Genomic DNA, 23,464 nt, shown 5'->3' with positions numbered 1-23,464 from the left:
CTGGTTTGAGCCTGGCTGCTCCACTTCTGATCCAGCTCTCTGCTACGGCCTGGGAAAGCAGTTTAAGATGGCCAAGTCCTTGAGCCCCTGCACCCATGTGGGAGACCTGGAAGAAGCTCCTGGTTACTGGCTCCTGGCTTTGGATTGGCGCAGCTCCAGCCATTGGGCCAACTGGAGAGTGAAACAGTGGATGGAAGACCTCTCTCTCTCTCTCTCTCTCTCTCTCTCTCTCTCTATCTCTGTAACTCTGACTTTCAAGTAAATAAATAGATCTTTAAAAAGAAACAAAAAAGGCCCCTTTTTCATTTTGCCCCTCATCAGCTGGAATGACCTCCCGTTCTAGTCTTGATTTCAAAGTTCTCTGCCCAGAAAGCACATCCAAACATGAAGAAAAATGATTTAGCACTAGTAATAAGGGTTCTAAAAAACTTCAGACTCATTCAAGAAGTAGATCATAAACAAACTAATTCATGCTAAGTACCATATTATACGTCACAGTTACAAGTCATGCCTCAGCACCTGTGGGGGATTGGTTTTAGGACCCCCGCAGATACCAAAATCTATGATGTTCAAATCCCTTCAATAAAATGGTAGAGTATTTGTGTACAACCCACACACATCTTCCCACATACATCATCTCTGGATAATATATAATACCTGGTGCAATGTAAATGCTATGTGTAAATGCTATGCCACACTGTATTGCTTAGGGAATAAAGACAAGGAAAAAAGTCTGAATGTGTTCAGCACAGATGCAACCCTCTTAGGCCCACCTACAGAGCCGATCAATCTGTGGATGGGGAACCTGTGGCTGCACAGGCAGACACTAATTCATGGCAGGGAGGAGCCTATGTTTTCAGTGGGGTCTCAAGAGCTGTAGACATGGGAGGTATAGTATGGTGGGGGCAGGTGAAGGGCACCAACAGCATCCAGTTATCCTGCATGACCCAGAAAAGGCTCTGGGGTGAAGGTGGTGCCTCAACAGGATCTTGACAGGATTGAAGTAGGTTCATGAGTCGGAAGAGGACATTTCAGGTGGGAAAATGACCCAATGGCACAGAGGACTGGGATGGCAAGGAACAAGCAGCTAGTTCCTGAAGATTCTCTAGGAGATCAAGTGGAAGAGCCAAGTCCCAAAGGCTGGTACGTGTGTGCAAAGAAGTCTTAAGCCCTGGAAGTGGGTTTGCAGAATGGAATACATACTCTGGGGAGTCAGGAAAAGGGGCCTGAGAAGGCCAAGGCCAGGAGGCCAATCAGGAGGCTCTTTTGTGTGCCTGTATCAGATGAATGAGTGACCAGAAATAGGGCAGCAGGAGGAAGACTAAAAATGAAACAGACAGAATAAATGCGAAAAAGGTAAATGCAAAGATTTTGGGAGAGATGAAGAAGGAGGAGGCTCAGGTGCCTGGTGATGTGATTAGCTGAGAATCAAGAGAGAAAATGCTCTGGGATAGAAGCTGTGGTTGACAGGAAACTGCAAAGAGGCATTCCAGAAATGTTTGAGGGCACTGGTAGGATCCTGGGGGAGACAACACTCCTCTGGCCATCAAAGAGTCCATTCACTGTGAGTAACCTTTAGGTTGTGATACCAGTTTGACAAAGGGGCTCTATTCCACAAGCAGGCCTTTGATTTCTCTGTTGAAAAGTGAAGTTGGCCAGAGGAGGCTGGCCAAACTGGTGCGAACTGTAGGGGGAGATTAACAAAGACTGTTATTATATCTGGAGATGGCAAGTTTTTTTTTTTTTTTTTTTTCCTTCGAGTTCCCATCTGAAATGACTCACTGTTGAAATCTGTTTGACTTCAAACCACTTGAGAATCCCAGGAAAGGTATATGCAGTTGTATACGTGGTCCGTTCAATCCACATGGTCTGGTGGCAGGAAGGAAAACAACAAACATTGGTCAGTTCCCAGGCAAAACAGCAAAACTCCATGGTAAGTGAGATTCCATTCTCAAATGCATCCTAGTGAATGCGCCCCCTTTTCTCACAAAATTGAAGGATTCTGGATCATCTACTTGGGCTCTCCTACCCTACCAACTGGAACTTGGGTCCAGAGAAGTGTGACTTGCTGAAGGTCATGTCAACAGCAGGCCTGGGAACACAGCTGGCTTCTGGATGCTCAGAGTAAGGTTTTCCACTGATAGCTGCTGTCCAGCTAATTAGAAGCTGAGACCTCCTTCCTGGGGGGTGACATTACTTCTGCAGTGGATGCTGGCTAGGTGGAAGACCTTTGGTTTGGATGTCAACTTTACCTCATTTTAGAGGGCAAATGGGGTGGACTTACAGCAAATTCATTGTCCGGGTCCTTTTCTCCTTTCCAGAATGGCCGGGAATATCTGAATTGCTGAACTTCATTGGCTCTGTAGTAGCTGGGAAATGGCATAGCAACAATGCTGTATTTTCTCTTAGAACATGTACTCCTTGGTCTTGCTTCAAATGGGACATAGTCTGAGCAGTATCCACTAAGCTCCCTCTCAACCAACAGGGTGTCCACACCAGACTTGAGGTTATGCACAGTCTGAGTTGCATTTCACATCGTACTTTGAATTTATTTCACAGCTCACAGACTACAAACGCCCACGTATAAGGTCTCATTTGTACAGCTGTACAACAGTCTATTGGACACGTAACTATTCCAGCTTCTCAAAACAAGGGATCTTGCCCTTCCCTGCTTTTCCCTGCGGGGAACCAGCCACTCCTCAGTAACTTTTCTGAGTGGAAATAAGAGTGAGGGGGTTGGACATGCAGGAGTGAAATTCCTGATTTTCCAAGCCTAAAAACAAGGCCACAGTGTTCCTTTGAATTGCCATTCTCTTATCTTACACTCAAAATAGAGTGAACAGTAGTAGGTCTTCCAAAGTATACATGAATTCAAGTCTTTGGTTTTGATATACTCCAAATGAAGTGTGTGAGACATTATTATTGTGACTGTTATTATTTTAAGGACCACTTACTTTAAGATCTGCTCTGGAACTGGTTTATCCTTGTAGTTGGGAGGCAGGCTCATCACTGGCTTCACAGTGAAGCATTGCATGTCTGAGGAACTCGTTAAGGAATGGAAAGGGAAAGGCTGGTCTGGGAAGGCGTTTGTCCTGCTTTACAGCCAGAAATGGCACTGGCACCAATCATGTCTGTCACTCAAATGCCAGGACTGCACTGAAAACAGGATTCCTTGATGTATCCCTGAATTGGCTTTCTAAGCGATTAGCCCCAAGGCACTTCCTGCGGTCAGACACCTGGCAAACAGCCTTGCCACAGGAAAACAGGCATCAGTGAGATGCCAGGAAATGGGTGGTTTGAAATGGTTTTCCATAGCTTCTTTTGGGCAAGCATCATTCTGAAATAGCCAGACTCCAAAGCCCACGCAGTAAGAGCTGCTTTTATCTTGGAGACCATCTGTTTATCGAGTAGCATGGCTGGGCGCTGCCCCAGGTGTTGTGAACATGTCATCTCTAATTACACAACAGTTCTACAAAGTGGATATTATTATCCTCTGTTTACACATGAAGAATCTGAGGATGAGAGGTTAAAATCCAAGATCACCCAACTGGGAAGTGAAGCAGCCTTCAGAACCAGCTCATGCATAAGGGCTGTTTCTCTGATCTTAGGATCTGGCCTTAGAAATAGCTGCTGTCAGAAGCAGTCCACACAGCAGACTCACAGAATGACAATCACTTTAAGTAACACTGTGACCTCAGAATCAGCCCTTAAGGCTTCCTGGTCTGGCTGAAAAGCCCATGAGAAAATTTCAGGCATGGAAAGCCAAGACACTGTGGCAAAAATGATCTACATGAAGGATCTCTGTGAGTGAGACCCCAGCAGAAAGAAGTGGCCATCAAAGAAGGATGTAATTTTCTCTAAAGGGAGGAGAGAATTTCCACTTTGCTTATGGTCTTGTACATATACTGACCAAGTTTGTAGACTCAAAAGGCTTCCATAGCCTAGGTAGCTCATGTCAAGAGTCTTGGGTGGCATCCCATATGGGTGCCGGGTTCTAGTCCTGACTGCTCCTCTTCCAGTCCAGCTCTCCGTTGTGGCCTGGGAGGGCAGTGGAGGATGGCCCCTGCACCCACATGGGAGACCAGGAAGAAGCACCTGGCTCCTGGGTTCGGATCAGTGCAGTGCCAGCTGTGGCAGCCATTTGGGGGGTGAACCAATGGAAGGAAGACCTTTTTCTCTGTCTCTATCTATAACTCTACCTGTCAAATTAAAAAAAAAAAAAGTCTTGAGTGGTCACTGATGTCGTACTTAAGAGTGTTAATTGTTTTTTTTTTTTATTTTTTTTTTATTTTTATTTTTTATTTTTGACAGGCAGAGTGGACAGTGAGAGAGAGACAGAGAGAAAGGTCTTCCTTTTGCCGTTGGTTCACCCTCCAATGGCCGCCGCGGTAGCGCGCTGCGGCCGGCGCCGGCGCACCGCGCTGTTCCGATGGCAGGAGCCAGGTGCTTCTCCTGGTCTCCCATGGGGTGCAGAGCCCAAGCACTTGGGCCATCCTCCACTGCACTCCCTGGCCACAGCAGAGAGCTGGCCTGGAAGAGGGGCAACCGGGACAGGATCGGTGCCCTGACCGGGACTAGAACCCGGTGTGCCGGCGCCGCAAGGCGGAGGATTAGCCTGTTGAGCCACGGCGCCGGCCAAGAGTGTTAATTGTTAAATTAACAACAGGAGTCACTGTGTACTAACTCCCCATGCAGGACCTCTGTCCTCAATGAGGTGTATTATGAGAATTAACTGTAAAACTAGTTCTCAAACAGTTTTGTGTGTGTGCGCGTGTGTGTGTGCAAATTGTTGAAATCCTTACTTAGTATAGAGTTGGTTGAAAGTTAATTGAGGGCAGGTATGGTGGGAAGAATCGCTATATTCTGAAAGTTGTACTTATGAAATTTGTATTCCTTAAAAAATAAATTAAAAAAAAAAAACCAGAAAGAAATAGCTGCCCTCAGGCCTGCATTATGGCGTAATGGATAAAGTGCTGCCAGTAATGCTGGCTTCCCATATGAGTGCCAGTTCATGTCCTGGCTGCTCCACTTTCAATTCAGCTCCCCACATGGGAGACCTGGAAGAAGCTCCTGCCTCCTGGCTTCAGCCTGGCTTAATCCTGGCTATTACAGTCATCTGGGGAGTGAGCCAGCAGTTGGAAGATCTCTTTCTCTCTGTGTAACTCTGACTTTCAAATAAATAAATATTTAAAAAAACAGGACTTCAAAAAAAGAAACAGCTGCCCTCCTGCACTCCCTACCAGTGCAGACACTATTTTAAAATCTGTAACAGAATTCATGATTTAGAACAGAAGTCTATGTTCTCAAGCTCCCTAGTTTGGTTATAAAGGATAAAAAAGCAGGTACTTGCTAAGTGGTTCATATGCCCCATCCTACCTCAGAGTACCTGGGTTCAAATTTGCCTCTGGCTCCTGACTCCAGCCTCCCGCTAAATGGGTGCACCCTGAGATGTAGCAGGTGATGGCTTAAGTAGTTATGTCCCCGCCATCCATTTGGGAGGGAGATCTGGACTGAGTTCCTAGCTCCCAATGTGGGCCTCAGCCCAGTCCTGGCTGTTGCAGGCATTTGGAGAGTTAGCCAATAGAAGAGAGCCCTGTCTCTCTATCAAATAAACAATAAAAATATAAAAATATTTATCCTTTCATGTTCGACTTATTAGCTTTCTCCTTTAATTACTAAGGGCATTAGGGTCCCTGAGATATACAAAGAATGGGAAAGTGACTCAGAATCGTCAAATGGCTGTTCTGCGCACACAGGACCTCCGAGTATTTGCCTGCAGGGGAGTTGCCGCCCTTCGCTTCTCAGGCCCAGCTGGGGCTGTGCCACATGAAAGAGCCTCTGGGGCACCTCCCTCATGGCAAGGATGCACTGCTTTGGGGAGGACTTGATGTCTTCCCCAGGGGGCGTGGTACTTGTCATCTTCTCAGCATTGGGAAACTGGGTCAGCAGTCTCAGGCTGAAGTCTTCTCGCCTCTCATACTCCTTCCCCCGATAGATGAAGATCTTATTCTGTGGGACAGAGACAGCAAGGAAAATCGGTAAACATGAAGCGTGAGGGGCCCGTGGGAGTTCTGGGTATTAGGGAGACCCACCATCAAGTGGCCACTGACTACCTATCATATACTGCTTTGGTTTGGATTTGATTTGAGCATGTAGTTCATGTGTGGGCATGTCCTCAACCGAGGTGGCACTGGGAGCTGGTAGAACCTTTAAGAGGCAGTCTCAATGGGAGGTAATTAGGTCACTGGCCTTCAGAAGGAATTGATGTAGCTCTCCTGGGTCCCTGAGTAGTTCTCAAGATAGGGCTGTTACAAAAGAGCAGCCTGGTCCCTTTCCCCCACCCCTTTCTGGCTTCCTGTTGCACCATGCCATCTCTCCCTCTTACACACCTGTCAGTGTGATGCCATATACCATAAGATCCTCACCAGAGCTGAGCTGATACATGTGCATGTCCTTGAATCTCCAGAACTGGGAACTAAATAAATTTTCTTTAAAAAGTAGCTATAGTTATAGTTATATTTTCTGTTATAGTAACAGAAAACAGACTAACACACTTGTCCAACAGCCATCATATCTGACAAGAGCTTGGGGTTCACTTGAGGAAGTCACAGACATAAAACAATTCTTAGCACAATGCTTCTTACAGTGTGGCCCAAGGACCACAGTCAGTCTGTAAACAGTCTGCAAGGATCTGTCAGTAAATAAGATGCTTTCGTCCTGACGTAAATCTACCACGGCACTAGGCATGTTGTTTAACGTAGCTGGCATTCTTCACAGCAACACATTCTTAATGGGGGAAGGAAGACTACAAGAATTCATAATCAGGTGTAATCTCCTTAAGTAGCTCATTAGGATCCAGTAACAGTTTGTGGAGCAGCACTTTACACGGCACTGCCTCAGAGAACACCATGGCAGTGATCACACACCGATACCACTTCTGAGCTGGCAGACAACAGAGAACAAGAAAAACTCACAGCAGGCCCCAGTCACTCCTGAGTCTCATGGAACAAACTGCATTAAATACTCTTTTCTCCATTCTCAATGGCAAATGTGTTCTCTTTAATATAATTGGATATTTTCCCCAAAGAAATTCCCCAGGCCTCAGGCTCGGAAGTCATTTCTCTCAGGGTTGCTGCCCGTGCCAGTGCATACATAACTGAGTTTTAAAGGTTTCTTCTTATCTGATTGTCACCTCAAATGAGTAATTTACAGTGGCAGCCCACAGATGATTCATTTTTAACCAAAGCTTTGGCCCATGTTGTCTTGCAAAATGTCTTTGAAAGTCACTTATCCATTCATACAACAAATATTTATTGAACAAACAGTAGACACACTACACATTAGGGACATAGTGGTGACCTTCCTCCCACAAAGCTTATCTTCTAGTGGAGGGAAGAAGAAATAGACAAGTAAACAAATAAGTATATATGGAATTTCAGATGGTACAGGTAGTACAGGCTGAACAATGAATGCTAGCAGTAAACACTGCTAGATAGTTTGGAATAGATGATAACATTTTTCCAATCATGGCAAGGATCTCTTTGAGTGGCTCATACACTACAAAATTGCATCATCGGTGAATTCAGGACTGTGGAGGAAAAGGAATCAGAGTATAATAAAGTACTAGTCATACGACACAGACAATAAACATAAAGGGAATAAGAGAAACTGAAGGTCACGAAGAATTAGCTCTGCTGGAAAGATGAATTCAAGAAAGATATGGGCCTTGAACAGGGTAAAGTGGGGTGGTAAGGAGATGAGGAAAGGGCAACCAACCAGGCATGCAAGTGAAAAGAAGGGTGAGCCCAGGGACAGAAAGTAGAGCACCCAGGAAGAAGAAGTGTGCCTGTGCTGGTGGAAGGAGCCATAATATGGAGGGTCTTGAAAGGGAGGCAGAGGTTTCAAAGACTTGGATCATCTTCTGGAAGTTCTGGAAAGAGGAGGCAACAGAAGGAAAGTAGTTTAGACAACTGAATCTGACAGAGGAGCACATGTGCACCTGCAGGCACTGAGGACTGAGAGGGAGAGGAAAGGGGTGAATATTTCACCTGTAAGTTAAGATTCATCCTGGGACACCCGCACTCCATATCAGAATACTTGAATTTGAGTCATGGCTCTGCTCCTAATTCCATCTCCCTGGTAATGTGCACCCTGGGAGTCAGCAGGGGATGGTTCAAGTACTTGGTTCCCTGCCACGCACATGGGAGATGTGGATTAACTTTCTGGCTCGTGGCTGTTGTAGGCACTTAGAGACTGAACCAGTGGACAGCAGCACTCTCAAAACATATAGAGAGAAGAAGTAACAGGACTGAGTAACTGATTCTTCGGTGTTTAGCCAAGAGCAAAGGAGCCAGGGGAGCCAATGACAATTCAAAGATTACTGGTCTTGGAGCAGGAAGAACACTGGAGCTCTTAGCAGAGGAGGAGAGCTGGTTGGGCTGGGGCAAGAGCTTAATATAATTTTATATATTCTAGTGTGGTGAAATAGTCGATAATATGAAAGAGCTTACATTTCATTATGCATAAAGGTTTTATATTTTAAGTACACTCTGACAACACATTAACATCTATAATCTATAGCTTATAAAGCAATCTTATATGCCATTTTTTAATTCTAAAAATATGGGTAGCCCTGTGATGTGAGTCTTATTTCTCTAGCTCATACATCAGAAAACCTGAGATTTGGTGTTCATGTGATTTGGGCAAAATCACAGAATCACTCAGCAGGCAATTCAGTCTCCTACACTTTCAACTTGAAAGTCAGGGTCCATGTTTTGACTCAATCACTACTGTCTCCTAGTTCACTTTCATTATTTAATGTGACACAAGGGCATAGGCAACAAGTAGGGCAGGCATCATTATCATCTTGACTTGTAGCAAAGCTAAGACTAGAACATGCTTTAAGACTGACTCCTAGACCTTTCTCTTTTTTTATTGCATTCTTTCTCCCTAGGCCACCTCATTCGCAACCATGGGACTAACTCTGTGCCTACCTAAAACTCTGCTATGAGTTCCAGATCCAGAAATCAGATGGTTGTCTCACATCTTCGGGATGCTCCAAATTCACATTGCGTATATCTAAAACCAAACTCCAACAAGCAATGTTCAAAGACCTTTGCCGTCTGATAGCCACAGACATCTGACCCTGTTCTACTCAACCCCTCACTCACGCTTCTCCAACCTCATGCTTTGAAGCCTCCTGTTCTCACTGTGCAGGACCCTCGCTCACCTTCCTGACAGCTACAAGGCGCATTCTTGCACTGCTCTCAGGTTTCTCTAAAATGCCACCTTCTTACGGAAGTCTTTCTTATTCACTCTCCTTAAAATGGCAAGTCCACCCCCAGCACCTGTCTCTCTTCACCCTCCCTGAATCCATCTCTCCATGAAACTTTCTGCTTTGGACTCTGCCCCTACACCCATACTTGCTCAATAAGGATTAATTCTCTTTCCTGTGACCCAGTCTTTTCCCAGTGCTGCTGTCTGAGTGAATGGCTCAGGTGCCCTTCCAAGTATGTATGCTAGAAACCTCGGGAAGAATTCTTAACACCTTCTTCCTCATCCACATGGTATATCAATCACCAAATCCTGATATGCCATCTCCACAATGAGAATCTCTCTACTCCAAAGCCACTACTAATCACCACCACCAAAAGCTCTCTAGTCCACCCTGTCACCTCCTTCCTCAACGTCTGCAATGGTCTCTTAGTGGCTAATGATCACCTCCCACCCATTCTCCATACCAAAGCCAGATGATGCTTTCTACACACAAAAACGTGCAATGAATGGCTCTCTACTGCTTCCAGGATACAGAAAAGACCCTCTTCAATACCCAAAACCCTGCACATTCTTCCCATAATTCCTGCCTCAGGCCTCAGCTGGTCCAGCTCCTTCTGTGCCCACTTGCACTGGTTGTCTGTCATTCCTTGGCACTGCCATTCTCTCACCTGCTGTTTCTGCTGCCTAGAATGCTGTTCCCATACGATTACCTCCTCAACTCCAGCTCACCTTTCGGAGGGTGACTGAAGTAGAATTTCCCAGGAAGTCTTTCCTGACTAGTTTCCAGAAAATTAAGGCATACTTTATTCACAGGAAAACGGACTATTTTTTAGTATAAAATTCTATGAGCTTTGACAAGTGTAATCACGACCTCAATCAAGTTGCAGAATTGTCTCATCACCACCAGAAACTTCCCATAGCCTTCTGCAGCCTGTCCTTCCCATCACCCCCAGACAGGCACTGGTACATTTTCTGTCCCAGTGAGACGTACTGCCTTGGCAAGACTGTCACATAAAGAAAACTGCACTCTTTTACGTCTAACTTCTTTCCTCTGCAATAGCACATTTGAGATTCATCCATGCTGCTGTGCGCATCAGGAGCTCATTCCTTTTCCTTACTGAGTAGTAGTCTACTAGATGGCTACACTACAGTTTCTTTATTCCTTTACCAGCTAAAGGAAATCCAGTCTTTGTGATTATAAACATTCCTGTAAAATATTTGTTAAAAGATAGGTTTTCATTTCACTTGAGTGATACTCTCCAGTTACAGGCTCACAGCAGAGGGGATCTTTATTGGTTACAGCTTCAATTTTACATTCAGGGGTGGGCGTCTGGTCTAGCAGTTAAGACACTCACAACCCATATTGGAGTGCTTGAGTTTAACGTCCACCTCCAGCTGTCACTGATGCAAACCCTGGGGGTGGTAACAGCTCAAAGTAATTGGGCCCTTGCCACCCACGTAGGAGACCTGGATTGAATTCTCAGTTCCTGGCTTTGGCCTCTGTCCAGCCCTGGCCATCTCAGGCATTTGGGGAGTGAACAAGCAGATGGGAGCCCTCCCTCTCTTGTTCTCTACTTATCAAATCAATTAATGAAAATCAAAAATATTCTTTTTTGTGAAAATGTTCACATTCCTTGTATGCTTATCTAATATATTCCCCATTAGGCTGAACAATCCATGAGGTAGGGACCATGTATGATTGCAAAGCCTCATGTGTGTGCCTGGCACAGAGTGGCCACTCAGTAAATACTTACTGGATGAACCACAGACTGCCTCCTCTGTTAGCACTGTTAGGAATGGAAATTGCTCCTTTGATTACTTTTCCTTTTTCATTAGAGGAAGGGAGACAGATAACACACATGTTTAAACAAAGCTCAGCTCTAAAAGAGGCTTCTCTTTATAGGAAGTGTGAGTTTCCATTTTTTAAACTGTAAAAATACCACATTATAGATCATTTTGAGAAGAAAGACAAATGCTGCCTTTGTCACTATTGCAACAAAATCAGTATTAGTTTTGGGAAAACTCTTGTATTCTTCTTGGGATCCTTGTTTTCAAACTAGCTCTGGCTAGGAAGAAAATAAGCAACTAAACACATCAATCTACACTCTCCCCCAGCCTGACCGGCAGCAGCGGACCAGTGGAGGGGATGGTTCTGTTTTCGCTCTCTCATTCCACCTGGGGAAAGTCAGAGTACAAAAGATCTGCCAGAATACCAGTGGCTTCCGGGGGTGTGGGGTGAAGAGGCCATGCTCAGGAAGTGGTTTGCCTCCCGACCTCCCACAGTGGGAACACAGGTCGGCAGCTGCTTGCACACTGCTGCCCATCTGGAACAGAGCAGAGTCTCTGCCCCGCTTCAGAGGACACGGCCCGATGCTCTGGGCCCACCCCAGGCTTCTTACCCGAAGGAAAGATGGAAAGCCCTGTCCGTAGTATCCCACAGCAAAGTATTCGGGCTGAGGCCTCATTGCCTTAATGATGTTCTCATAAAACGAGGCTCTTTTTTTCTGAAAAACAAAACAAGACATTCCACTGGGAGGTTAGAAGGACACGGCTAGGGAAGGAAAAGATCAGACTATTTGCTTTGTTGTTTCCCACGTCACAGAGAAATGAAAGGTCTTTGGAAAGCATCTTCTGGGCTGGAGGGTTCTCGTGTGCTGGCTCAGAAGTGTAGGATGGGAGGTCCGGGAATGGGCCTGAGGCTGCGTGCATTCCCCTGTGAGCAGTGTGTGCATTCCCCTGGGTGGGAGGCCGGCAGGATGGCTTTCAGCGGTTTCTCAAAGGCAGTTCAGGAGGCCCAGAAGGTTAAGGAGCACTTTCTGGTACTCAGAGTAGAGACACATAAGAAAGGAAGATAAAGAACTTCCATGTTGGAGCAAATGGTTTGGATTCAAGTCCTTAGTTCAACTGCAAGTGTCCAGAACATGGTGATGATGTTCTGTTTTAATATTTGCTCCACCCTTATCTTTAACTCTTTGCCAGGGAACATCTTCTCGGCTCAGGCTCAGAGAGTTGGCCTCAAAGAAGGCAAAACAGTCAGACAGACCTACGGGGCTTTGAAGGATGCTGCCCCCCGAAAGGTTAGCACGCCTCCATTACTCCTCTGTGCAGGTGGAGTTGTCAGAACAATGTTCCTGTTGATGGGGAAACGTATTATACATTACTAACATCTCAGTTTAATTCATTTTAGGAGATGAATAAATGGATTTTTCATGTGTGATGACAGAGGCTGGTACAGTGCATTGGTTCATTTTTAACAAAGTAATCATGAAAAACAGCTCTTCAAATAAATTATCACTCCATGACAATGAGTAGCCTGACCTCTTGTGATTCCTCCACCAAAAACTATCAAATGCAACACTGTGTTTGCCTACCATGGAGCATTCAGAAGGCTACCACTGTTTTGTTCTTACTGTTTTTATAAACAGTTGAACTACACTTACATCCAGGCTTAATACACACATGCTCAAGGAAACACAAAAGTTGAGCAATCCAACAACATGAGGGAGAAGAAAGGTGGCAAAAAGAATCAGGATCTGGCAGAAACATTTTACAGTTACCAAGATGTATGCAATGGAACTCTTGGAAAAATCAAATAAGCCTTAAAGATGAGTAATTCCTCCATTTAGCAGGGCCTTGAGCACCTTAGCATAAATAATTTCTGATGAGCAGATTTCTGGAATATTTGGCCTCTGGACTATGTTCACAGAGGCAGAGTAAGTGAGATGAGCCAGGAACATGGAAACTGCACAGAATACAAGTAGCACCAGGAGGGACACTGTGTTTGGAGATCAGGAGGTAAACTAAGGCAAGCTGTACCCTGACACGTTTATCTAAGGCTCAGGATTCTGTCATGCCTTCACAGTGCTGAGCCATTCTAAGGAGGGTCGATGATCAAAGCTTTTGCATCACATGCTCACCAGGAGATTGCCAAGGCCCTCGTAGTCAAATACTTTGCTCTCGTACGTCTCAGCCAGCTCTTTGCTCAGTTTGATGGCCTTCTCCCACATCTTAAAAAAAAAAAAAAAAAAGCAGGATTAAAAGTGGAGGACAGAGCGGTCACTGATCCAGCTGCACAGGCTCCGGAGAGGCACGAGCACTGAGGAGGCAGTCAGGTGGGCCGAATGCCTGAAGATCCCCTGAAGAAAGGTTTCGTCCCTTGGATCAACTAAACCTTTTTCCCACGACATCATACAGATACTGCAAGAGGAGTGCCCTTTCTCTGAAATGCTTGAGACCGGAAGTGTTGCAGGTTTTGGAGTTTGTTGGATTTGAAATATCTGCATAGATTCTACCTGTTGAGCATCCCTAATTCAAAATGTTCCAATCCAAAACTTTATGGCACCACGTGAGTGCTCAACAGCTTTGAATTTTGGAACACTTTGGATATCTTGGCTGCTTTGCCAGGAGGCATCTTCTGTAATTCTGTTTGCAAGAACATGGAAAACACCATGTGTCTCTCCCCCAAACAAAGCAATATTGTGCTAAAAGGCAAAGCACTAATGACAATTGAAAGTAGAGAGCAAACATTTTCAAAGCGTAGGTTCTGAGAGTATGAGTGTCTTGTGGGGGCAAAAGGAAGTTGGTGGGGGACTCTGTTTCGTGTGTGTTTGTGTGTGTGTGTGTGTAGTTGAATTTTTTGAAAGACGGAAAAGAGGCTAATGGTACCATTGTGTGGGATTCAGCAAAGTTTTTTCAAGAAGGATGCTAATTTGCTAGTTCTACCTAAACTCTCTACTTAATGAAAGAGTTTTAGGAAACACCTCAGAGCATTAATGGCCATGGAAGTTACAGCACACAGCCAAGAGTCTGAAGTTATTAACATTCCACATAGAGACTACTCAGTATTTTAATATTTCATGCAATGTATCCTAGATAGATCTCATTCACAACATAGCATCTGGTCATTTCTTGCTTCAGTCTTGTCAACAGCTACATTCAGTTGTTTCTGGAAGTAGAAATTCTGTGCAGCCTACAAATAATTATAAAAATTAAATCTTTTAAAACCATCCTTTGCTAGATTTGCTCTCTATGGAACTTCACTGCCTGGATCACTGAAAAGATTCCGAACTGTGTCATGTGGAAACCATTTCATATCAGCTAAGCAGGCTGCAGGAAGCCAGTCACCAGCATCAATGGAGCTAACTGAAACACCCTACCACACTCCCTCCTTTCTTTGCAAATGCTAACTTATAGAACAAGTAGGCAGATTATTTTGTCCAGTGGCTCTTGAAGTGTGGTCTATGGCCCCTAAGAGTCCCCAAGATCCTTTCAGGGGATGCATGAGGTCAAAGCTCTCTAGTCTTTCACCCTCATTCTCTCATGGATACACAGTGGAGTTTTCCAGAGGCTACATGATGTGTATGTGTATACAATGGAATGGACGCAGAAACAGATATGAGAATCCTGCTGTTTCCTATTAACCCAGATATGAAGGAGATTTGTTAAAATAATGCCACACATAGCATTAATTCTTTGACAAATACAGTAATTTTCTATAAATACATGTGACTTATGTTAACAGGTTATTTTTATTAAAAGAACAAACATATAGGTATTTAAAACTATTCTTCTTTAATTTCTAAGAGTACCAATCTTGATAGATATAACTTGTATCAACCAAAGCACTTTAGGTTCTTCAATAATTTTTAAAAGGGTAAAAATGTCTGTGCAATCCACCTGTTTCTGGACCTCAACTTCTTCACTTCCAAGACAGAGAAATGATCTACCTTTAGGAAGATTAAATTAGGAAAAAAGTTGGAAAGCATCTAAAATAGTAACTGGTACTAAGTGGAGTATGACAGCTTTTTTTTTTTAATCACAATGATTATTTGTTTTATTTATTAATAACTTAAGTAATAGGTTTTACTGACAAAACAAATATAGTGGCAAGAATTGGAGTGCATAGGAACTTTTCAGGCATCTGTAACTGGCTGAATCTGGATCTTTTTTTGTTTGGGTAACATAATGCATTTTTGTTTTTCTTCCCTAATCTCCTCCCCTCTCCTGTCCAGTCCTTCCCTCTCTCTTTCCATTTTTAGTTTAAAAGGCCTTTTAGCTAGATGTAGTTTCTCCAGCTGACCTCAGATGCTATGAATTCTTGGTCCAGTTCATATGCTTATTTTATCTTTTTGCCCCTGAAGGAATTCAGGTGTGACTTACAGCCTATGTAGGTGTGACTTGAGTATATGTTGTGTACTATGAGTTCACCACCAGAATGCACAGAAAAAGACAGTGCCAGCTCCTGGCTTCCAGGAATATTTAGCAGGAGAAATTATTATTAAAGAGAATGGGGCTCTGGGATGCTCATTCTGTTCTTCATTGGAGTAAGTGTACAAAAAAATCTTTATTGTCTTTCATACCTGAATTTATTTATTCATTTTTCTCTAAAATGAATAAAAATATCAGAATCCAAAGACATACAAGGGAGAAATAGAGAGATAAATTATGAGTCACTGTGGTATAATAAAGAATCTTTCTGGTCTTTGTCCTGAATTCCAGGGAGGGAGCTTCTAAACTCCTTGGAATTACCCCAGTGATAAAAATGTCTTTGGTTACTACTGGTGACCACCCCTTAAGACCACACCTAAATCTATGGTAATGAAGTTGCTCATGGTGGGCCCCTAGAGAGTCTTAGGCTAGGTGCTGGCCATGTCAGAAAGACCAACTGTGTAATTAGAGGGTTGGAGCTTTGCACCACATAACGTCAGCCCGAACTACAGGGAACAGACCGAGCACAATAGTCAATGACTCAATCATGTGTACATAATGAGGCTCCAATAAAAACTGCACACTGAGGCTGAGGTGAACTTCCTGGTTGGCAAACATACCCATTTACCGGGAAGATGATGTGCCCTGAACCCACAGCGAAGGACAGAAAAACCCTGTGTTTGAGATTCTTCATAGTCCTTTCCTTATATACCTCTCCAATTGGCTGGTCCTGATTTGTTGCCCTTATAATAAAACTGTAGACATTAAGTACGGCTTATTATTGAGTTATATTAGTTGTTCTAGCAAATTATGAAACCTGAACTTCCAAATTTACAGCCAGCTGGTTAGAAGTAGAGAGGGTCCAATGAGTTGTATTATGAGAGTTAACTGTAAAACTTGTTCTCAGTTTTGTTTGTGTATGTGTGTGTGTGTTTGTGTGCAAAATCTTGAAATCTTTACTTAGTATCGAGTTGGTCTTCTGTGTATAAAGTTAACTGAAAATGAATCTTAATGGAGAAGGGGACTGGGAATGGGAGAGGGAGGAGGAGTAGTAGGAGGATGAGTGTGGGTGGGTGGGAGGGTGGGTATGGTGTGAAGAATCACTCTATTCCTCAAGTTGTACTTATAAAATTTATATTCCTTAGGTAAAAGGTTTATTTTGGGAAAAAAAAAAAGAAGTAGAGAGGGTCTGGGGACCCCAAAACTTGTGGCTGGTGACTGAGGTAAGTAAGGACAGTTGCTGGGGATGGTGTCCTTCACCTGCCTAGTCTGCACAAAATTCAGGAGGTGAGCATCAGAACTGCACTGCAACATCGCAATCATTTTCCTAGTTCCCCTAGGACACTAGCAAACAGCCAACACTCACCTTGCCTTTGTCAAAATATGATATGATTTCTTGATAGAGCTTCTCTTTAAGCTCTTGCTGGGTATAAACATAGTAACTGTCCCTCTGAAGCAAATGGGGTACACAGGGCTTGTCAGACCACTAAAAAGAAATATGAACAACAAAAAAGATTCATGCAACAAATATTCAGCAAATAAAAAATTCATTGGAAAATATCTGTATATATAGATGACTCATTATTATTGTATTTTTTAAATTTTTATTTATTTATTTATTTGACAGGTACAGTTATAGACAGTGAGAGAGACAGAGAGAAGGGTCTTCCTTCCGTTGGTTCACCCCCCAAATGGCTGCTACGGCCGGCGCACTGTGCCAATCCAAAGCCAGGAGCCAAGTGCTTCCTCCTGGTCACCCATGTGGGTACAGAGGCCCAAGCACTTGGGCCATCCTCCACTGCCCTCCCGGGCCACACCAGAGAGCTGGACTGGAAGAGGAGCAACCAGGACTAGAACCCGGAGCCCATATGGGATGCTGGTGCCACAGGCGGAGGATTTAATCAAGTGAGCCACAGTGCCGGCCTAATATTGTATTTTTAGATTCTTTATTAAACAGAAAATTACACAGACACAAATACACATGACAGCAGCAAAACAACCATCGTGTCCAATGGACCAACACTTGCAACATCCCCATGAAATTCAGGAGCAGAGAAGCTGTTAACAAACATGACTATCATGGTACTGAAGACTTCATGCACACAATCAGACAAGAGAAACGAGTTAGGAATATAAAAATCAGAGGAGGGCAAGCCATCACTATTTGTAAGTATGCATGATGGCTGCATACCTCACAACAGAGAGCAGTTGACTGAAAAGCCCCAAAAGTATATTAAACTGCAAGACAAAAAATTAATATATTTGGAAATAAATTTCAGACACACAGATAGTAATCATATAAAAGTCAATAGAAGAAGAGATCCAAATAATAATATTCCCCCAAATATCAGATGTCTAAGAGTCAAGATGACAAGGAATACACAATGTTTATATGCAGAAGACTTGAACACACCACGGAAGAGCACCAAAGCAGAGGTGAAAAAAAGGGAGCACCATGCATGCTTCTGGCTAAGGAAATGAATGAACATGCAAATTCCTTCTAAATTGAGTTTTAAATGTTATGATTCCAAAATCCATATAGAAAGAAAAACAAAAAGGAATAGGTAAGAAAATCTGAAAAAGATCAATGAGAAGTAACTACCAGATAATAAAACATATCAAAGAGAATTAGTAATTAAAACAGTATGGTGCTGCAACATGAACAGAGACCTTTATAAAAGCACATAAAAGTAGAAAGAGACTCCTCCACCAACATAGGGATTTGGTACATGGTGAAGTAGGGATCTCACATCAACAGGGAAAATATGGACTATACGTAATACGTGGCATCTCTATTGAGTAGCTACCTGTGGTAAATGCCACACCCACACCTTATACCTTGTATCAGGATAGAAGAGTTCATGTTCTGATCAGCACAAATGAGAAGACCTACAGATAACAGACATTGATGTTTCTTCCAGATCATCCTCTGGTGAAATCCACAGTCAGTGAGCCTAACCTATTAACTCCAAACAATAAGTTATTTAGTGCCTCAATCTTAACTCTGGATTGTGAATTTCCTTTGGGAAATGGCCAAGCAGGGGACTTCTTGCTTTAACTGGTAACTTAGAAAAGTGTATGTATATTGCCTTGGTATAAAACAAAAAAAATTATAAAAAAAATTAAGTGCTGGAGATAAGAATGGAGGCCAAGAGACCTAATAGGAGGCTTCTGTAGGGTTCAAGGTGAGAGGCACTTAGGGCTTGCACAAGGGAGACAAAGAATAGAGAGTAGGTCAAAGACAGAGGGTCCACAATTCCTGCTCATAGAGAACATCAAAGATGACTGCAAGTTAACTGTCTGATCAGCTGAGAAGATGTTGGAACAAGTTAGTGATAAGGTTAAGACAGTGAAGGTAGGGATGGAGTAAGAAGGGGCATAGGAGTGGGAAATACAGGTTTCTGCTATTGACATGTTAAGCTTGAGTTGTCTATCAGTCATTCAAAGATAGACGTTGGGAGAAAAGCTTTTCCAGATTCCAAGATAGGGGAGGTGGTGAGGGCAAGAACTAATTCTTTGAGATTCAAGATGTACAGATGTATCTTTGTCACAATAAAATCTATAGGAAGAGAGTGAAAATAAGTAAGTACTTTGATGGTACTCTATTCATTTACAACCCATTTCTCTGTACTTTCACAAACCTTTTAACATACTAATCAACGGATTTTTATTTTTTTAAGGGAGTGTCAATTATCAGAAGACTGTTTTACTCTGCTTCCTAAGGATTTTTAAATAAATAACTTCTTCCCAACCTTGATCTGAAACTGTCATTTAGAAGTCATAAAAATATTCTTGGATAACAGGTTAGCCCTTGAATGAAGTTCTGCCTGTGACATTCATGTAGCAGACAGAATTTAATGCAAAAGGTTAAAAAAAAATGCCCCGATCCATTTACCTGCAGGAGCTCAGCATGTAAGAGAAGCGTGTAGGCAGCTTCTGTGTAGTTCTCACAGTCCCGGTGCAGATCACGAAGCTTGTACAAATACCTGGCAAGAAGGGGAGGAAGGAGGCATTACGTCACTCCAAAGTTGATCTAGCACTCAGCTCATTCCACCGTCAGACCCCAGCCTGCTCCCCTGACTATGCCCTCTCATTTCTGGACAAGAACACTTCCTTTCTCTCAAGCCAAGTTGGTTGATTCCTCTGTTTAACCCATTGCGCTGCTTCTTGCCTCTGTGAGTCTCCTATTCCATCTGTTATGCTTTTTACATTTTCTTTAAGGCAGCACTTTAAATCTTTTTTTTCCCTCTGGTCTTAGATCCCCTCTGGGAAGCTAGAAAAAGCCATGGAATCTCTCCCCAAAGAACACACATGTAGTTTATACATAAGTTTGTTCCACGTGCAGGGACTCATGGGCCGTGGCTCCTGGATAGGTGAATTCCCATGCCTGTCCCCCGAGCAGCCTTTCCTGACTCCCCTGCACCTTGACACAGTTCTGCTCATGCAGTGCTACAGATTGTTTTATTCTGCATCTGTCCAAAGAGTCTATACTTTTGCAGCAAACAGGATACTGTGCACTTTTAAGGAGTCTCTCAAAGCAGCAAGCATGTTAATGGGATATAGTATTTGTTGAAGAAGTTAATCACAAAGCCATGACATAATGCCAAAAAGCAGGTTTCCATCAGCATACCTTATGTAGATGTCCTCTCTCTTCTTTTCTTTATAAAAGTTCTGGAGAAAAAAGGTCACAAAATACCAAGGTAAATCAAGGGCTGATGCTGAGCTTGCCATGGGAAATGGCCCAAACACTGTAACCTTGTTTCAATAGTGTCACTTTTCTAAAGAGTTCATTGTCTTCCTTTAACCAACACCGCCACAAGAAAAGGAAGTGACAGGTTATAAAGAAGGTAATTTGGAAAATGTTTTTAAAGACTGATGTAGACCCCCCAGCTCATATTCAAGTGGCTGGATACACTATCATCTCAGGGAATCAGGGAGGTTCTTAGTTTCTTCTAAGCAGAGGGATGCGTAGCAACCTGAACCTCTGAGCTCTGCAGTCCCATTTAACATAACGCCCAGGGAGAGCGAGCCCCTAGAGCTGTGCCGTCATGAGGACTGCATGTCCTGACTCTGTGCTTGATAATGTGATGTCTATCTGTTCCAACAATAAAACAGTCATACGTAAGGAAGACAGAAACAGGCTGAGGACGGCCTGAGGCAATAGCAATGAGTCGAGAGCTTATGTCGCACTTTCCAAGCCTGTTTCCAAATTTATCCTCAAGGCCAGTGGCTACTGTTATGTCAGTCCACAGCTGAGTCGGCCCTTCCCATTCATCTCAGCAGGAGACACACACCATAAAGGCGATCCAGAGTGCCTCTGTGTCAGGGAGATTCCTAGAGCTCAGCTCTAAGGGCTGGGTGGCCTGGCAGTGCCCTCCGACCATGCCAGGGGCTTAGCACATACCAGCACATTAACAGTACAGCTCATGCGGTTTTCCTTGCTCTCGTCATGCATGATGATGGTTCTGTAGTCCAACAGATTCTCCAAGAGACTGCTGACCAGGAGGGCAAAGACTTCCCCAGAACTGGAGAGGTATTTATGTTTCCGGCAGTGTTCCAAGAGCCTGGAGAGGTGGAAGCAGAGACAAGTGCTCATGTTTCATGCTGTCATCGCAGCACTGGTGAGCACTGGTGAGCAGGGACCCAGGTCCTGGCAGCAGGCAGTGAAGACCAAGATGGCACAGGGTGTCAGTTAAGATGACACATACCCTGCGTGGAGCCTCATCCTGTACTACCACCTTAGGCTGTACCTCGTTGTTCAATCAAATTCTATATTCTCTTAGGGCTTTTTGTAACTCCTACCGTCACTTAGTGTCCTGGCTTACGATGCTTTCTGAAGATCAATCTGTGCTTTGTTTTTTCAATCAAGAGCAGGGAAACAAGAACAAGGTCTCTGCACGTCAGTTGATGACTCTAATCAAGCTGTATGAGACCATCTTTCCAATATCTGTATTCTCTCTACGGCTTGGCACTCAGGGCATTCTGTGGGCACTCTGGAAAGATCTGGAGTGAAGCCAGCCTCCAGGAAACTGGTACATATCCAGACATGTGGCTCTTAGAGAAAAAGGTGCTATTTTCTAATAACACAGAGTTCTGAATAAGTAATCCAATGCTAAACTTTTGGTCTAAATCCTCTTACCTTGGACACATATAAAGCAAAATTCTGGGGCTTCTCCGATTAGACAATCAAAAGTAAATGTACACAAAGGGAGGGGTAAGAATAAAATGGGCTCAAAGAATCAGTCTTGGGTACTGGAGATTTGAGTGGTCATGATTTTTGGAGTTATAGATCCAGGAAGGATGAAGAAAATAGAGTAAGATATTTACATGATTAATCAACTATAGGATTTAAGAAAATGAGTAGTTTATCATGTATAATATTGTGTTTGTATATATATATATATATATATATATATAACTTATTTTAATTCCATGTGAAATCAGAATTATAAAAGTCATAAGCTGTGAGATTTGGAAACTCAAATGGACAGAGCAAGATAAACGGAAGAAAACAATCACCAAAAGGTCACATTCTTCAAAAAAATGGAAAGACTTCTAGTTCTTTAAAATTTAGACTATTGTTCAGTTCAATGCCATTTCTAATATCTAGTGTGATGGTTCCTTAGGAAGTCTCAAAAAAAAAAAAAAAGAATTTGAGAGTTTCTGTTCTCAAGCTCAATCTAGTTCCTCAAACTCTCACAAAAAAGGCAAACAATAAAATGACTTAGGCAAATACTCAAAGGTGACACACTGTTTGATATTATACAAGTTTAGAGAAGACAAGAGATCAGTAATCTAGAGTAGTTACAACCCCAAATGAAGGGAACATTAGTAGGCAGCAACAATAACAACAAAGACTACAACCAGCTGACATGCAGGAAGCAGGGACTCTCTAACAGACACTATGTTCATGTATCATCCCATTTAATTCCCACAATGTACGAAAAGCAAATACTGTTCTTGTACATGGGAAAAAATGAGGTGTAGGCTAGGCTGATCCATTTGTCCAGAGTCAAACTTCTAGTATGTGGCAAAAACAGCATTGGAGGCTAACGCAAACAGCCAAATGTTTTTAACCACATGTACTCTCTCTGTGTGTGCAAAGGAGAATGGGGAGGGCAGCAAGAGGGTGAGGGGTGAGTGTGGAGGGGGGTAGTGGCAGCACTGCGGGCAGAGAAGAAGGAATGGAAATGCTGAGCCCAGGGGCAGGGGGAGGGGGTTTGGCAGGGACAGGGCCGTGAAAAGACTAACTTGCCTGGAGATGTAACTGCTTTGTTCTCAGAGGTCCTTTACAGGACATACAGTATTTTTAAATATAAACTGGACCTTGAAATGTTTTTCCTTTAAAGTGTTGCTTTGAAGCCATAATTAGAGGTGCTAACACTTTGGTTGAAGTTCAGACACTCAGATACTGGGCAAAGTGCCACTGCTTTGTACACCTCCTCCTCTCTTCCCTCTGCTCAGTTCTCCAGGGCTGGCTGGACAGGAAAGCATGAGCATTTGACTCATGTCAGATAAACAATGTCAGCAGTGGAGGGTGTCAACTCCTTTAATCCCCTCTGAGGACCACTGGGGCAGGACGGGTGGGGACTCTGAGACTATGGATTCCCTCTGTCTCTGCAGCAGAAGTCCTGTCTTCATTTCTCCAGGACACCATCAACTTGAGGATTTGTTTCTGAAATACTCACAGTTTTTCCAGAAGAACCTTGTATTGTTCATCTCCTCTGCCCCCTTCTACCTCTTGGTCCAGCTTTGTGATCAACTCATTTTCAAACTGAAAGAAGAGCCACAATTTCACAGGAAATTCTATCCTTAGAAGAGGACACAACAGCCAGCCAGCCAATCTTTGCAGGTCTGGCCCAGTCCCTTACTGAATCATGAACTGCCGTCTAACGTAGCCGTGGGCATCGCGCTTCCTGTCACTCATGAATAGTGCACCAAAGTCCTAATAAGATGCTCACAAGCAGACTTGGTTACTTTG

General features: G+C 43.5%; 1 protein-coding gene across 1 annotated transcript in view; it reads right to left on the bottom strand.

The window, feature by feature from the left end:
- DOCK5 (dedicator of cytokinesis 5) overlaps positions 1–23,464 on the bottom strand; it is a 233,930-nt gene that overhangs the window by 26,794 nt on the left and 183,672 nt on the right. Inside the window, exons 34-44 of the mRNA XM_062213659.1 lie at positions 23,172–23,257; positions 20,888–21,047; positions 20,114–20,154; positions 19,379–19,469; positions 16,850–16,969; positions 13,194–13,283; positions 11,676–11,780; positions 5,868–6,009; positions 2,955–3,036; positions 2,285–2,369; positions 1,783–1,869 (exon numbers count right to left, since the gene is read on the bottom strand). Of these exons, the coding sequence (XP_062069643.1) occupies positions 1,783–1,869; positions 2,285–2,369; positions 2,955–3,036; positions 5,868–6,009; positions 11,676–11,780; positions 13,194–13,283; positions 16,850–16,969; positions 19,379–19,469; positions 20,114–20,154; positions 20,888–21,047; positions 23,172–23,257 (1,089 nt within the window). The remainder of the gene's footprint in view (positions 1–1,782; positions 1,870–2,284; positions 2,370–2,954; positions 3,037–5,867; positions 6,010–11,675; positions 11,781–13,193; positions 13,284–16,849; positions 16,970–19,378; positions 19,470–20,113; positions 20,155–20,887; positions 21,048–23,171; positions 23,258–23,464) is intronic.

This window comes from Lepus europaeus, chromosome 16 (genome assembly GCF_033115175.1).
Source record: "Lepus europaeus isolate LE1 chromosome 16, mLepTim1.pri, whole genome shotgun sequence".
In the NCBI taxonomy this organism is placed as follows: Eukaryota; Metazoa; Chordata; class Mammalia; order Lagomorpha; family Leporidae; genus Lepus; species Lepus europaeus.
The sequence above is the reverse complement of the archived record's forward strand: the minus strand, read 5'-3'. Positions and strand labels throughout refer to the sequence as shown.